The sequence below is a fragment of the Erpetoichthys calabaricus genome, chromosome 2, assembly GCF_900747795.2.
Source record: "Erpetoichthys calabaricus chromosome 2, fErpCal1.3, whole genome shotgun sequence".
In the NCBI taxonomy this organism is placed as follows: Eukaryota; Metazoa; Chordata; class Cladistia; order Polypteriformes; family Polypteridae; genus Erpetoichthys; species Erpetoichthys calabaricus.
This window is the reverse complement of record NC_041395.2, coordinates 346,229,890-346,243,247: the sequence shown is the minus strand read 5'-3', so window position 1 is coordinate 346,243,247 and position 13,358 is coordinate 346,229,890. Positions and strand designations below refer to the sequence as shown.

At 43.8% G+C, this 13,358-nt stretch overlaps 1 protein-coding gene across 4 annotated transcripts in view; it reads left to right on the top strand.

Annotated features, from left to right (window-relative positions):
• Positions 1 to 363: 363 nt before the first annotated feature.
• Positions 364 to 13,358, top strand: part of sox6 (SRY-box transcription factor 6) — a 264,750-nt gene continuing 251,755 nt past the window's right edge. For all 4 annotated transcript variants that reach the window (XM_028796093.2, XM_051923458.1, XM_028796092.2 and 1 more), the window contains exon 1: positions 364 to 600. In XM_028796093.2, the coding sequence (XP_028651926.1) occupies positions 364 to 600 (237 nt within the window). The remainder of the gene's footprint in view (positions 601 to 13,358) is intronic.

The window sequence follows — 13,358 nt, the reverse complement described above, 5'->3', positions numbered from 1 at the left end:
GTATATACAGAGGTGGGCAAAAGTAAGTTTACAGTTGTTTGTATAGAAAAAGACACGCAGCTTACGATTATTACAATAGCTTTATTAACTCAATAGCTTTATAAAAAGGTATATATATATATATATATATATATATATACTGTATAACTGCAAATGGGGCCGACCAAAGTTGGTTTCATCCAAGAACTTAATCGCCTCACACCCCTCTCATGACGGGTCTTTTTCAGCTCCTCTGCCGCGTATCAGTAATCGGTCAGCGTCCTTCCAAGCTACCTGGTGGTCTGCCTTTGCACTGTTCATGTCAAATGACTCCTCTCCTCATGGACTTCTGTTTTCTTTGTTTTTTTTTCCCTTCACAGAAGAATGTCTTCCAAACAAGCCACCTCTCCATTTGCTCCTTTAGCCGATGGAGAGGAAAGTGTAACTCAAGAACGACTGTCATGGGACAAGGAGGAGAGCAGCGATCAGCACCTGACGTCTCCGTTGCCTCTACACAACTTGCTGCACAACAAACCTCACTCTGAGGAGCTTCAAAGCGTTGTCACCAACGTTCATTCAGACTCTGATTGGGAAAGCATGGTCTCCGCCCAGCATCGAATGGTAACAGACAGACCTTCTACTCTATTAGACCACCAAATCTGCGCAGGGCCTGTTGATTTCCATGTGGTGTGGATGCTGGCAGCCTTGAAAAAGGGGGCATTCTAGTTGTGGATGTTGTGTCGTGGCTTCATTGGGGAAATTGTCATCGTAAAGTACATTATCTAGATGAGAACAGGCCATTCAGCCCAACAAAGCCTGTCCACTTAAAGGGGCACATTAGCTCGAAGAAGGGAAAGCAACGATCATTTGAAAGCTTGACAGTGGCCTGGTCTGCTCTGTTGAGACCTCCTGCCTGTGAGTTCAGTTGTTGTTTTAGCTTAGCCACTTGGCATATCTTTTGGTCTGCCATTTGCAGAAACGTCTAGCAGTTTTAACCCGACACCAAATTCTTCTTTGAACTAAATGAGTCCTTACAGGAGCTAGGTGGGCACATAGTGGCAGAATGCTTCCTGTAAGAGCTTGGCCTGCCCACTCTTTGTGTGGGGGTCTCAGCACTTTTCTCTGGGTACTCTGATATCTTACAGTACCATTGTCTGAGTATTGACTGAATGTGTAAAGTTGACCAAATCTGGCTGATTGGGCCCAATTATAGACTGGCGTTGAGAAAGATGTGCATGTTGACTGAATTCTTCTGAGTGGGACCAAAGACAGATTTGTATTCAAAGGTGTGAATGTTGGCTGGATGTGTGTTAGTGGGTTCAATTGAAGACTGGCCAAGTTTGAGTGGCAGACTAGCATTCAAAGATGTGCATGTTGATGTCCTTTTGAACGCTGGCATACATACCAAAAATGTGTCGACGAGTGGAACCCGCAAGAGACTGACATTCAAAGATGTGAGTGTGGACTGAACATGTTTGAGTGGGCTCCACGACAGGCTGGTGATCAAAGGTGTGAGTGTTGACTTAATTTGTGGTAGTGGGCCCAGTGACAGGCTGCTGTTCCATCCTTGATGGTCCTCCAGGAATAATATCTGGCTCCTCACAACCGTTTAATCAAATAAGCAGGTTAACAAAATGGATTGCTGGACACAGCAAGACTTCACAAGTGGCACACTGGATGGCAGGAGGTTTGATTGCCATCTCTGTCACTGCTTGTATGAGTTTAGAAATGTTCTTCAGATGTCCATTTTGTCTGAGTGTATTATTTGCTTACCACTACTGTAAGGCATCCATTCCTGGGTCACTCCCTACCAAAGTTGCAGGTAAAGACTTTGACTGCCCTTCATCGGGTGCCTCAAGAGGAGCTGTGGTATTGGATGAGGAAGTCGTGAGTGGCAGAAAAGTACGTAAGAGTGGTACAGAATATGTACGAGGGGAGTGTGACCGTGGTGAGGTCTGTGGTAGGAGTGACGGAGGTGGGATTACATCAGGGATCGGCTCTGAGCCCTTTCTTATCTCCAATGGTGATGGACAGGTTGACAGACGAGATTAGACAGGAGTCCCCGTGGACTGTGATGTTTGCTGATGACATTGTGATCTGCAGGTGGAGGAGATCCTGGAGAGGTGGAGATATGAGAGTAGAGGAATGAAGATCAGTAGGACCACCAGGACAGAATACATGTATGTGAATGAGAGGGAGGTCAGTAGAATGGTGAGGATGAGGAAGTAGAGTTGGCAAAGGTGAGGACAGAAAGATATGGAAGAAGATGATCCGCTGTGGCAACCCCTAACAGGAGCAGCCGAAAGAAGAAGAAGAAGGTTGACAAAATGGGTAGATGTGTTCTTGGTTTAGGCTCAGTCAACTGAATTTATGCCAAGTTTGGCAGGCATTACAATATTGCAAATCACAAAATGACATTATGGCACGAGTTCTGTGCTGCAGCCAATCATATCTTAGTTAACTATTGTTATAAATACATTGATGCATGCCTTGGCCTAATTGACAAAGCATTGGCCTTCTAAACCAGGAATGGTGATTTCAAGGTCATGAATACAGTGTATTTGTTCTGTGGGGTGGAGTGGCTAAAGGCCTGGACTTTAAATGCCAAGGTTGCCTTCTTCTGCCATCACTTTCTGACCACCTTTCTGTGCTCCCACCATAAATCAGCATCCTGAAGTGGCCTTGGATAAAGACCTCAGCCACATTTGCAGTAGTGCGTCTGACAGAGTAAAGCAGTATTCAGATCTTCTATATTCCATTGCATTCCGATATTGTAGATGGCGCATGCAGGGTAAGCTCCTCTTTCTTTATTTCCAGTCACCCAACCTGAAAGGCTCAGTCTGGTGCCCACGAGCACCCGGTCTTGACTGGCTGCACTAACTGTGGCAGAAAGGCTCTTCATCATGGCACCTACCCTCTGAGGTTCACTGTAAAAGAGTGCAGTCATCACAATTTTCTATCTTTTTACAGGGACCGATACTTTTTTTGTCCGGGGCTTTGATAAAAGTGCACTCTGAAAAGATGCAGCCATTCTCACGTAGTATTAAATGGTGGAAGAACTCAAGATCCCATGAATCATCACTAAGCCGTGCATGGCCATCTAACCGCCGTGTTGATTTTTGGGATGTTGAGTTCTTCCACCAACATCATACGAGTCCACTGACATCTATCTATCTATCTATCTATCTATCTCCGATCCTCTGTTTTCTGGTGATTTGTACAGAAACAACAGAATTCTTTAATGCCTCAGCTTCTTCAAAGCTCCGACATCAGAGAGTAAATCTCATTATCTAAAGATAGTAAAATGCGACTGTCCTCCATTAATTTACAATGAGTGACCTCGCTGGGGGAGTGCGGATGATGGATTGACCAAATAGGTGCCAGTGGCCTTTGCCTGCTTGCCAGTGCTTTTTTGCTAAGCTTTTCTGTTTTTCGAGCGCACCTTGCTGTCGTCTTTGTTTGTTTGTGTGGATTGATATTGTGTCTGCTTGGCAATGTAAAAATCGCTTCTTTAAATAGCAATACTTTAAAAGTGTCCATCATTACCATCGACGTTCAGATTTCTTACACTAAATTGCTGCCAGTCTGTGTACCCAGCTAATGCATGCCTATTGCCAAGTCCTGCCGCAAGTTGCTGCCAAGCTTTGGGGTGTTCTGGTATCTTCAATATAGTCTTGCGGTGCAGGAATGCCTCGGGATTGTGAACTTCCCTTCCCAAGGACAAAATAAAAAAAATAAAAAAATCGCTTCAAGGCTCAAGATGCTTCAGTTGCCAGCATTTGTCTTTGAAGTTCTTGGCACATTTGGTGCCGTTGGATGCTTGGCATTAGCGTCACAGCAGAAGTGCAATGAACTGTGCTCAAGTTGCTTGAAATTTTTTAATAATAAGTGGAGATAAAGAAATCCTGGAGAGTATGTCCTTCTTTTGTCTTCTTGAGGTCCATGACGGGGCAGTCAGGATTCATTGACTTATCTCTGTGCCTGCCGTTTGAATGCTTCAGAAATCCATCACCCCTGGTAGAGCATTAGGAGCGCAGCAGGCAGCCCGTTGGCACCAGCCAGTCGACATGGTGGTAGGGTGATGGTGAAAGACGAGTAAAGTGGAGTACAGAGTACAGTATGGGGGGATCTCCTGAAGGAGTTGAGCCGTCGCCCACTGGCAGAGAGCTTAGCGCTGTTGTTGAATGTTTGCTTTGTGTCATTTATTTGATGGCCGAAATCCTGCTGATATCGTACTGTACTGAAAGTGGGATTCTGAGACAGAAGCCATCACCAGACAGGCACAGCATGTCAGACGTCCTTCTTAGGGACGGCGACTCTCATACGCACACACACATACACATACATCTCTAATATTTTTCTCACAGTTTCTTTTTAAATAACCACGTATTGAAAATTCACTTTCAGCTTTGTTTTGTTTCCCTCAAGAGTCACGCAGACACTTTTTGAAAAGGATACGATCAAAGTGGAGCACATGATATTATTTATCTGGACTTTGAGAAAGCATTTGATAAGGAGTCACATGAGAGGGTGGGCATCAAACTAAAAGAAGTGGCAGTTCAGGGTGTGTCATGTCGATGGGGGCAGCAAAAAGTGATGGTAATCAGAATTGACTGATGTTAAGAGTGGTGACCAGCAGGGGGCAGTGCTGGGGCTGCTGCTATTTGTAATAAATAAAAATGATTTGGATAGGAATATAAATATCAAGCAAGTTAAGTGTGCAGAAGATGCCAAAATAGGTAGATTAGCAGATCATTTGGAATCTGTTATATCATCACAGAAGGACTTGGACAGCAGACAGACTTGGGCAGATTTGTGAACAGTGGAATTTAAAGTCAGTAAATGTAAAGAATTACACGTAGGAAGTAAAAACGTGAGGTCTAAAAATCAAAAGTACACCTCGTGAGAAGGATTTAGGCAACTGCCAGACAGTGTCCAGAAGCCATTAAGAAAGCTAACAGAATGTCAGGTTATATAGCGCCTTGATGTGTGGAGTACAAGTCACAGGAGGTTCTGCTCAAGCTTTATAACACACTGGTGAGACCTCATCAGGAATCCTGGGTGCAGTTTGGGTCTCCATAAAGACATAACAGCACTAGAGAAGGTCCAGAGAAGAGCGACTGGGCTGATTCAGGGCTACAGGGGATGAGTTATGAAGAAAGATTCAAAGATTTGAGATTAACACTTGCAATAAGGTTAGGTCTTGTTAGGTCTGAATACACAATGGGAGGTCTGAAAATCGAGAGTCCGTCTTATGAGAAGGATTTAGGAGTCGTAGTGGACTCTAAGCTATCGACTTCCCGACAGTGTTCAGAAGCCATTAAGAAAGCTAACAGAATGTCGGGTTATATAGCGCCTTGATGTGTGGAGTACAAGTCACAGGAGGGTCTGCTCAACCTTTATAACGCACTGGTGAGGCCTCATCTGGAGTCCTGGGTGCAGTTTGGTCTCCTTTTATAGCAGCAGTAGAGAAGGTCCAGAGAAGAGCGACTAGGCCGAATCCAGGACTGCAGAGGATGAGTTACGAGGAAAGATTCAAAGAGCTGAGCCTTTACAGTTTAAGCAAACAGAGATGAAGAGGTGACCTGACTGACGTGTTTAAAATTGTAAAGGGATTTATTCCAGTGGATCGAGACGGTGACTTTAAAATGGCAATATGAATTGTATCGTAGATTAAGTGTTTTGTCTCGGGTCTAGTCAGGATGTCATTTTTGAACTTGCCTGCATCAGCTGATGTGTCCTGTACCTTGAAATTCCCCAATTTTTGTTGTTTCTGTTTTGGCAGGAATCCCAGTCTTCATTTTCCATGGATTTGACAATCTTGCACTCATTTGTAACCTTTAAAAAGCAGTTATACTTTATCATCTGTCCTCACAAACATGTCTGGTTTCACTTGAATTCGGATTTGTTGGTGCTGTTTGTTTTGATTGGCATATTTTATTATTTTTAGTGCCTTCTCAGGAGAGGTTTTTGGACTTCTGTGCAAGTAAACTCGGGATTTTGAACTGAAGAAATTTGATTTTTTTTAATAAATATTCCTGAGAAATGTTTCATTTTCTATCATCACCCCAGCAACACCTTTTTGGATTTTTACGGGCTCTGCTCTTTTGTGACATTCACATTTGCTTTTGCCGAAGGTGGTTTTCCCAGAATTCCCTGGGCATGCGCAACACGTGACATCATCAGCATCACCAGATAAAAAGTCTTCATAGGCGTTTCTTACTTAGCGGATTCAACATTTGGTGTGAAGTTCTCTGTTTAAATTCTCTTAATGGTTTTCTGGCTTATGATTTTTGATTTTTACTTAATGTTTCTTGCTTGACAAAAGATTGGTTTGTTTTTCTAGTATCACATTTTTGATTTCACTTCATCTCCTGACATTAATTAATTAATTTTTTTTTTTTACGGTCTTCTAGGGCAAACAAACTGTGCCCACTCAGTAAGAAAGATTTATGTGTTTTTAACGTTTCATTGTAGATGATAAAGCTTTAGAAAACAACGTGAAAGCACGAGTGCGGATGGAAAAATTTTCAAACAATGCCATTTTCAAATGTGGGCCTATTATCAACATGAGCCTCACTCTAAACTCTAGAAGCAGGCTTTCAGGCCTACACAGATCCAACCAAAGAAAGGCTGGTCACATTCCAGAAAAGAAAAGAAAAACTCGAAAAGGCAAAAGGAGAACTGTAACAACCCTGGACCCAAATCTTCCTTTATATTTTTTTTTATATCTTCTTCTTCTTCTTCTTTCGGCTGTTACTGTTAGGGGTTGCCACAGTGGATCATCTTCTTCCATATCTTCCTGTCCTCATCATCTTGCTGTGTTACCCCATCGCCTGCATGTCCTCTCTCAGCACATCCATAAACCTTCTCTTAGGCCTTCCTCTTTTCCTCTTCCCTGGCAACTCTATCCTTAGCACCCTTCTCCCAATATACCCAGCATCTTTCCTCTGCACATGTCCAAACCAACGCCATCTCGCCTCTCTGACTTGAGCAAACATCCGCCACGGTGCCCTCTTCAGTTGTGAGAAGCAGATCATGGAATGTTGCATAGTTTACTGTCAAATAATGCAAAGAGTACGCAACACGTGTTTCGCCCTCATTTGGGCTCTTCAGGCGTACACACTGTACTGTTCCCCTCTTGGGGATCGAACCTCGGACGTCAGCGTCAGAGACGAAGCCCCTTTACGCTGCGCCACGGCATGTAATTTATTGAAGAGGGCACCATGGCAGATGTTTGCTGAACGGCAGACCAACCACAAATGTTACCTGGTAGGTAACCACCCACACAATTCAGGTCGTCGAGACTCAGACTACGAATGCAATGAATGTAATAACTCCGGACCTACAGGCTGTCAAATAAACGAACCACACGTCGTGGCGCAGCGTAAAGGGGCTTCATCTCTGATGCCGACGTCCGAGGTTCGATCCCTGAGAGGGGAGCAGTAGAGTGTGTACGCCTGGTGAGCCCAAATGAGGGCGAAACACGTGTCGCGTACTCTTTGCATTATTTGACAGTAAACTATGCAACATATATATTTATATATATTTTATATATATATTATATTTACTGCGGTGGGTTGGCACCCTGCCCAGTATTGGTTCCTGCCTTGTGCCCTGTGTTGGCTGGGACTGGCTCCAGCAGACCCCCGTGACCCTGTGTTCGGATTCAGCGGGTTGGAAAATGGATGGATGGATATTATATTTATATATATTTTTTTTTATATAAGAGGCAAAACATAATCAGAATATAGCAAGCTGCTCCAAAATCAGGCAACTGAAAAACAACAAAAATTCAAAGTGTGAAATTCAAAAGCAAATTAAAAACAGATATTTAAAATAATCCAAAGTAGAGAACCAAAGAGACTGTCACAGTTGATTAATCCAATGTCGCTGCCCTATGGACGAGGGGCAGAATGTGCCCTTTGTGCTTTACTGCCCACAACGCTGTTTGAAGTGCCGTTAACTAAGTGTCTTTGTGTGTGTGTGTGTATTTGTGTTGGGGTCCTGTTACAGAATATTTGACGTTTAGACGTTTGTCTTTTCACGTGAGCTCTGTGGATCAGTGCAGCTCCAGATGACTGGGATTTGAGTCCCATGTTCTACTTCTCGTACCTGGATGGGTTTCATCTGCGGATCCTCCAGCTTTCCTTTCACATTCCAAAGACGTGATGGTTGGGTGAATTGGGGTCTCTAAACTGGGCTTGTCAATAAGTGCTGGTGTGTGTGTGTGTCCTGCAGTAGGCTGGCTTTTCCATATCAAGTTTGTTCCAACCTTCATTCACACTGGGATGTACTCCTGCACCCTACAACTACTGGATTTAGAAGTTTATGGATGGATGGATAATTTCTGACAGTTATTTTTAATAATCAGTGCTGTGTGCTGAGCCAGAATGCTGCAAAAAGCACAATGTGAAAATGCATTTTATGAATTAAATAGTAATTTTTGTGCCCCATTCTCCTCACATCTGCAATGTAAAAATTTTACTGACTCACTGCATCATAGTCTGGTGTGGCCACTGCACCTTGGTAGACTGTAAGACCCAGCTGTAGGTGCGTAAAACGGGCACATCCACCGCCAGAGCCAGGCTCGCACACATATAGGATGTTTATAACGAGAGACGTCTGAAGAAAGCACTTGCCATTGTCTCAGACCCCACACACCCCTCAAACAGCTTTCCCCCCCTGCCGCTGAGCAGTCGATATCGCATTTACCCCTGAGCCATTCAACTGCTAGTGCGCACGCAGCCATCTTGACAAAGCCTCCAGCGTGTAAGCACCTGCACCACTGATTTTCTGTCATGCAGCTCAGTCCCTGTGTTTTGTCTCATGCACTTTGTATGTTTATATTTTTAATTTAAAATCTGTTGCATATTTATTTGTCGCTTTTGTTTTTTGTCATGGCCTTGTTTAGTGATCTTTGCCTGCCGTACTGTGCCAATGCACCTTATATTGCATTGCTGCTTTATTTTTGATGTTTCTGCAACTAATATCTTTTCTTTGTGCTGTTTTGTATAGTGATAATAAAATGTTATTAAACTTTTGTGAAAGACCCTATGTATATTATATTTATGTATACTTGTACATGTATATACTTGACATATATATACATATATATATATATATATATATATACATATGTGTGTGATACAGAATTTGACAAATAATACAAAGAGTACACAACACACACACACACACACACACACACACACACACATATATATATATATATTGTGGAACGAGCCCCGGACACAGACAGGCAGACATGTTTTAAGCATCACCATACATTTATTTTATAACTAATATTTACAATACTAAGTGCACACAAACCCCAAGGTCCCCAAATGCCCAGGCCAACAACACACTATGGCTCTTTCTCTTCAGGCCGCCCCTTGCCTCCTCCAAGACCTCGTCTCTCGACCTCCCGACTCCAGCTGTTGAGTGGTGGTGGCTGGCCCCTTTTATAGCCCACCCGGAAGTGCTCCAGATGCTTGACCACCTGGTCCCAATTGCACTTCCGGATGGGGTTGAAGACTCGTCCGGCCGGGCTATTGAATCCAGACAGCACCCCCTAGCTCCCAACCAGGCTGTGGAGGACTCCATCTCCCATGGAGCCCTGTGGGAGGTTGGGGAATCACCGTCGGCTAGGGAGGCTGCCACCAAGCGTCCCGGGGGAGATATTGAGTTGCCCCTGATTGCTCCCCCGGAACATATGCAGCAGGGGTGTCCCGGCCGGGCCCATCACAATATATATACACTAGCTGTATCCTGTGGGTGCATCTACATAGTAATGAAACAGGACAAATTTTAAAAAATCAAGAGACGCTGGCACTACATGTGATCGTGTTCACTTCTGACGGGAGAGCGTTCCCCGCGTGGGGAGAAAAGCACATGGCCATGATATCTCTGGCAATCAGCAGCTACCTTGTAAAACGCATGGCACTCTGATCTCTCTCTTAAAAACGTCAAACGTTACTCCTTAACAATCTGTAGATGATGATGTCTGCTGAACAAACAGGTATCAGTCACTAGCTAAACAAAGGTAAGGTGCACTCCAACACATGGCAAGACGTAGACCAACTTGAAACAGAGGCTGGCGAGTGAATGAGGAAGGCCCCGCCCCCCTGCTCTCGGCCCACAGCCACTCTGCTGGATTTGCATAAATACATCGGCAACGCAAGCGAACTCTGGGACTTAGCGTGATAAGAGAAGTCGCAAAATCACCCGGAAAATTCAAGCAAAGTATAGAAAACAATCAGATCTAAATCCGTTAAGTAATTCTCTTGTGAAAAGTGGACAGACATACAGACAGAACGCGCTTGGACGACGAAATTTTTAAAACCATTTCTTAGCGAGCACCTATGGACCAAGGGTTACCTACACTCCAAATTTGAAGTCCCATTTTGGGAGATTTTGTGATGAGTGAGTCAGTGGTGTTTGGCTTTTAGATAGATAGATAGATAGATAGATAGATAGATAGATAGATAGATAGATAGATAGATAGAAGGCACTATATAATAGATAGATATGAAAGGCACTATATAATAGATAGATAGATACATGTGAAAGGCACTATATAATATAGATAGATAGATAGATGTGAAATGCACTATATAATAGACAGATAGATAGAAAGGCACTATATAATAGATAGATAGATAGATAGATAGATAGATAGATAGATAGATAGATAGATAGATAGATAGATAGATAGATAGATAGATAGATAGATAGATAGATAGATAGAAGGCACTATATAATAGATAGATAGATAGATAGAAGGCACTATATAATAGATAGATAGATAGATAGATAGATAGATAGATAGATAGATAGATAGATAGATAGATAGATAGATAGATAGATAGATAGATAGATAGATAGATAGATAGATACTTTATTAATCCCAAGGGGAAATTCACAAAAGTAGTAAAAAGTGTCCAGGGAACGAGTCCACATAAAAGAAAGTGGTAGGAGTGATCAGTGAAACAGAGAATAAGGTAGAAAGATGAAGTCATACACGGAGCTGCTGGACAGGCTGTATAGATACATATATTAAACTCAGAGTCAGAGGTTGCGGTTGAATTGGTAGCCTTGTGGTTTGTCAGTCCAGTTTCTCAGAACTAAGCCACACCTAAAAAGGGAAGAACCAAGTAGATAAAAAGAATATAAATCAATATGCCATATGAGACGTACAAAACAGTCCAAGCTGACAAATAAGATGCAGTTAAAAGCTGTTTATTGCACTAAAAGCATTTTGATAAAAGTAGGTTTTAGGCTGATTTCAACAAACTATAGACTACAGCCGAGGCTCGTAGAAGATGAATGGAGCCGCCTGCCTGCTGCTGTTATCTCGGGAAGGCAAAGACAGGCAGCCTCAGCTGATCTAAAGGCCTGCTAGGCCATTACATGTAGGTGTTTTAGAATTGACTGATCAATTGATTTACTGATTTGATTGATTTCAATACTAGATGAGCAGCATGAACCAGGAACTCGTTGGCCAATGCTGTGTTCTTAGCTTATTGTGTTTACATGGTCCTGTCTGTCTTGTCCGGTGTTATGTACTGTGAAATAAGGCGCTATATAGGCACCCGACCCGGCATAGATTCACACTGAGGCATGTGTAAAAGCAGAAAGACTTTTTATTTTTCTTCACCTGTGGGGCACGTCTTCCCTGTGAACCCCACAGGCAATACACAGTGCCAAAGCACTTCAAATAAAGCACAACCAAACCACAAATACACCCTTCTGGCACCACCACTCCTCCCAGGCAACCTCGTCCTCTTCCTCCCGATTCTGGCTCCTGAGTGGTGGTTGCTGGCCCTTTTTATAGCCCACCTAGAAGTGCTCCAGGTGCTTGATCACCTGTTGCTAATTGCACTTCCGGGTCGGGCTGTAGAGTTGTCCAGGTTGGCTCCGGAATCCATGCAGCACCCCCTGGCGGCCACACCAGATCCCCACAGGGTTGTGGAGAACTCCATCTCCCATGGAGCCCTGCGGGAAACTGAGGCTCCATCGTCACCCAGGGAGGCTGCCACCAAGCATCCCAGGGGAGGTACTGAGGAGCCCATGGCTGCTCCCTCGGAACATATGCAGCAGTGGCGTCCCAGTCGGGCATGGGATCCGGCCGCCCGTTACAGTACGTCCAGCGCAACTTCACACTTCATACTTCCTGTTTGTCCCAAGCAGTTGAACTTTTAAGGCAGGAATCCAAAATGTGGTGTGTGTTCAGCTCCCAGGATTCTGTAGGCCCACTTGACCCAGAATCCTTTGTGGATGGACAGAGATATAGTGACTGGTTTCAGATCACAGGGAGGGAGCGTTGATTTCACATTGCAGTCTAGTCTGCTTAACATGCACACGTGAGATCCGCTTGGACATCTCGATGATGGTTTGTGGCACCTCACATCTGGGTATGTGGTTCTGCTCGGAGTACAGCCTTATGCTCAGATGGTTCTTTGTCACATTGAGATCATCTTGAACTGTTCACATAGCCATCGGACCAGATTTATGTCCTGAGGCTGCTATGAACTGTCAAACGTCATCAGGGTTAAACAAATAACCTTTATACCTTTATAGTGTTATTATTGTCCCGTGTACAGAATCCAGTGAAATTCTTGCCTGGGCATGCCAATCAAAATAGAACACGTCATTGCCACTCTTTAGTACCATCATTATGGAGTAGAACTACCTGATCTTGACACTTTTGTCTGCCTTAACAGAAAATTCTCACATTTGTCACACCCTAGCAGCAACAACTTAGATGCCAGATGTGCCACTGCATTCTGTTATATGTTGGCGGGACACTTTTTTGTCACATGTTCAGTGTACAGGGAAATTTGCAGTGGTCACGAGGACTAAAAGATACAGACCGTCTGAAGATGGTGATTTGTTTATGTTACTACGGGGACCCCAGGAACACACTCAGCGTTGACCCGGTGCTCACACACTCACACACCAAGACACTGATAAAGGGGCTCAATGAATTAATAATAAAGATAATTAGATATGAATAAATGAAAGACCTGTATGGTTGTGTGTGTGTGTGTGTGTGTGTGTGTGTGGAGCAGCCCACTCTGCCCACACTCAACCACAACCACTAGATGGCATATGTATGCACCTTAGCTCTCACTATGAAAGACCTGTATGTGTGTGTGTGTTTGTGTGTGTGGCGCAGCCCACGCTGCTCACGCTCAACCACAACCATGGGAGTTGGTGTGAATTCCATGGAAGATGTAGAAGTTTATACAAGTGTGACTTGCACTTGGTGAGATGGCGCGTGCAGGCAGTTTTCCATTTTTCAGACACTTGTATGCACCTCACTTCTAGTTAACCCAAGCAGACAAAGTCAGCTTTGTGGCATGTTGTACGTTCACACA